Below are 2,857 nucleotides of genomic sequence, written 5' to 3'. Positions count from 1 at the left end.
ACAATAAAAAATTTCAATAATCTTTAAAAACTGTACATGTACTAAAAACGACCAATCTAACAGTGTAAATTAAGTAAAATGAAAGCAGATGGTTAGTTGAAAACCTTTCGGTCCAACATTATATATTCAGTACGTGTTAAAAAAAAAAAACAACCCCCCACTTTATTATAAACTCTATTTAAACATTTAGATATGAAGATGGAACTCAGACAGCAGTGTGAGTGTAGTACAGTAGTGTAAGTACATTAGGAGTGGCTCAGGGCAGGAGAAGTGAAGATTAAATGTTGACAGGTTACACAGCCGACCTGCAGATTCACCTCACTTTACACCAAACCCCACACCGAGATCAACATACTTCATATGTTCCAAATATTATATAATACAACGTTAATATAATATTAGAAAAACAGGCTACAAAATATAATGTTATATCTTTGTATATATGCGCTTATATATATATATATATATATATATATATATATATATATATATATATATATATATATATATATATATTAGTGCTTAGTCTGAGCTTTTTAGAAGCTGTTTCCTTTGTATTTATTATATATACCCTACACATCTAAACAATCATATACTATGTTAGTGCATGGAGAATACATTTCACCTAGGCCTGTTTATCACACATTTTTATAAACAAAAATAAAATATTGGCAATATAAGACTGCTTTCTTACATTTTTATTATGCAATATTATTTCATTTATTCTAAAAGTCTTATAGCGTTTGAGCTCTAAGAAATTATTTCAGTTTGAAATAAATCCTATAGAAATACAATATTCGCTGAAACAAACAAACAAACAAAAAACAACAAATAAAAAAAACCCACAGTTGCCAGATTGAACTAAATTTCTGCCAATCTACACTGTGGTGAGATTGTGAAGAAAACTTCTTGGGTTCTTGGGAAGTTGGACAAAATATGAAAGGAATTTTTCCTTTATTATAACACGAATAATCTTCACAACAACTAAAAGTAAACCACTTTTCCTAAACAGCATTAATGATTTCTTCAACATGAATTTTGAAAATCATTTGATTTGCTTTGTGTTTATTAATTTTTTTTTTACTCCGCCTTTCCACTGTACTCTATATATTTATTATTATTTTTAAAATATATTTAAATGCGTTTTTAAACAACGTTTTGGATTTTTTGGAGGGATTAAAAAAAGAAAATAATAGAGAGAGCCCAATCTGGCAACCTGTCAGGTTGTAAGGCTGAACTCATTGCGCGTGGGCGTGTCGTGAACAACCAATCAGACATCGTTTCCACAAAGTTGCCTTTATAGCCCAGATTACAACGCTATAAGGAGAGGAAGCAGCTCGCACACGTCAACACGCACACACGCACACACACACACACCTACACACACATGTGAGTCCAGAGGACGGCTGGAGATCCGTGTGGGCCACATGGAGAAATCAAAAAACTTTCGCATCGACGCCATTCTGGCCGTGGAGCCTCCGAAAGCTCAGACTTCACCCCTGGCTCTGGTCACCTCACTGTCCAGTTCATCCTCCACCTCTTCATCATCCTCGGGAAGAAGAAGTGTCCCGGGTTCGGATCTCTTGAACTCTCCTTCAGCCATGGTGGGACTCCATCCTCCGAGCAGTGCTCTTTACCACCCGCACATGTTCTCCTACCCTCTGGGACAGCCGCCTGTGCTCTCTTACCCCTACCCTCCTCTTCCTCATCATGAGGAGCCCCTCAAGCTGCCCCCTGGTTCCCTGCAGCTCGATCACTGGCTGAGGATCTCCACCGCCGGGCTCGCGCTCCCCAAACTTCAACCTGACTTCAACCGTGAGTACCTGCCACTGCTTAACATCTTCACAACAAACAAACAAACAGAACATATTATAACATATTATAACATACACATATGAACAGCCGCTGTGTTCATTCACTCTGTTTTTGTAAAAAAAAAAAAAAAAAAAAACTAAAATAAAAATAACAAAGGTGCCAAAACTTTCTCTTAATAATTTGTTTTTGGTTCCTTAAAGAACCTTTCAGCTGATTCCATCTTTCTTTGATGCCACAAAATAATTCATTTCCACCAAATAAATGAAAACAACAACAACAACAACAATCTTTTTCAGAAACAAAAAATAGTAAAACATTAAAAAAAAAAAAAGAAAAAGTAAACATTCATCAGATCGGATGGAGTGATGAGTTATGTAGCGAAATTATTTTTTTAAAGAGTGCAATACACTCTTAATATAAAATAATATAACCGTTCAATTTGTGACATAAATAAATAAATAAACAATGTTTAAAGCTGCTAGAAGAAATAATGTCGAGTAAAGGAAGAGAAGAATGACTGTTTTTTTTCCCCTGGTTCTTTAAAGATCCTTTTATTGGCGTTAGAATGAACTAAATGATGGTTTCCTACCAAACAAAAACAAATTCCAGAATAATCATTTCTACTGGGGAATTCTTCTTCTCTTCAGTTTCATTAAAAATCAAAACAACGCGTTTGTTAAAGAAACACACACACAAACGAACTGAAAACGCTTCTCCAATGGCATCACAGCAGAGAGAACGTTCTGGACGCTCCAGTAAACTTTTACTAACTAAACACAGCTACTGTGCTTATTTTAAATACACTGAATTTTAAAAAAAAAAGAAAAAAAAGAAAAGTGGAAGGATTTTTTTTTTTTTAAACGATCAGGCCTGTTTTTGGCTCCTTAAATAACCTTTCAGTCGGTGTTTCTTTAATCATTATCCCGTGGCCACACAGGAACAATCATTACTAATTATTAATAATATAATAATGACTAATTATTAGTCATTATCAATTGCTAATAATAATTAGTCATTAATAATAATTGCTTACTAGCCAGTA

The 2,857-nt window shown here is 34.3% G+C and overlaps 1 protein-coding gene across 1 annotated transcript in view; it reads left to right on the top strand.

Annotated features, from left to right (window-relative positions):
- The first annotated feature begins 527 nt into the window (after window positions 1-527).
- mnx1 (motor neuron and pancreas homeobox 1) overlaps window positions 528-2,857 on the top strand; it is an 8,041-nt gene continuing 5,711 nt past the window's right edge. The window contains exon 1 of the mRNA XM_017473123.3: window positions 528-1,815. Coding sequence (XP_017328612.1) covers window positions 1,428-1,815 — 388 coding nt within the window. The 5' untranslated portion in view covers window positions 528-1,427. The remainder of the gene's footprint in view (window positions 1,816-2,857) is intronic.

Source organism: Ictalurus punctatus, chromosome 7 (assembly GCF_001660625.3).
Source record: "Ictalurus punctatus breed USDA103 chromosome 7, Coco_2.0, whole genome shotgun sequence".
NCBI classification, from domain to species: Eukaryota; Metazoa; Chordata; class Actinopteri; order Siluriformes; family Ictaluridae; genus Ictalurus; species Ictalurus punctatus.
This window is presented reverse-complemented; position numbering and strand designations above follow the sequence as displayed.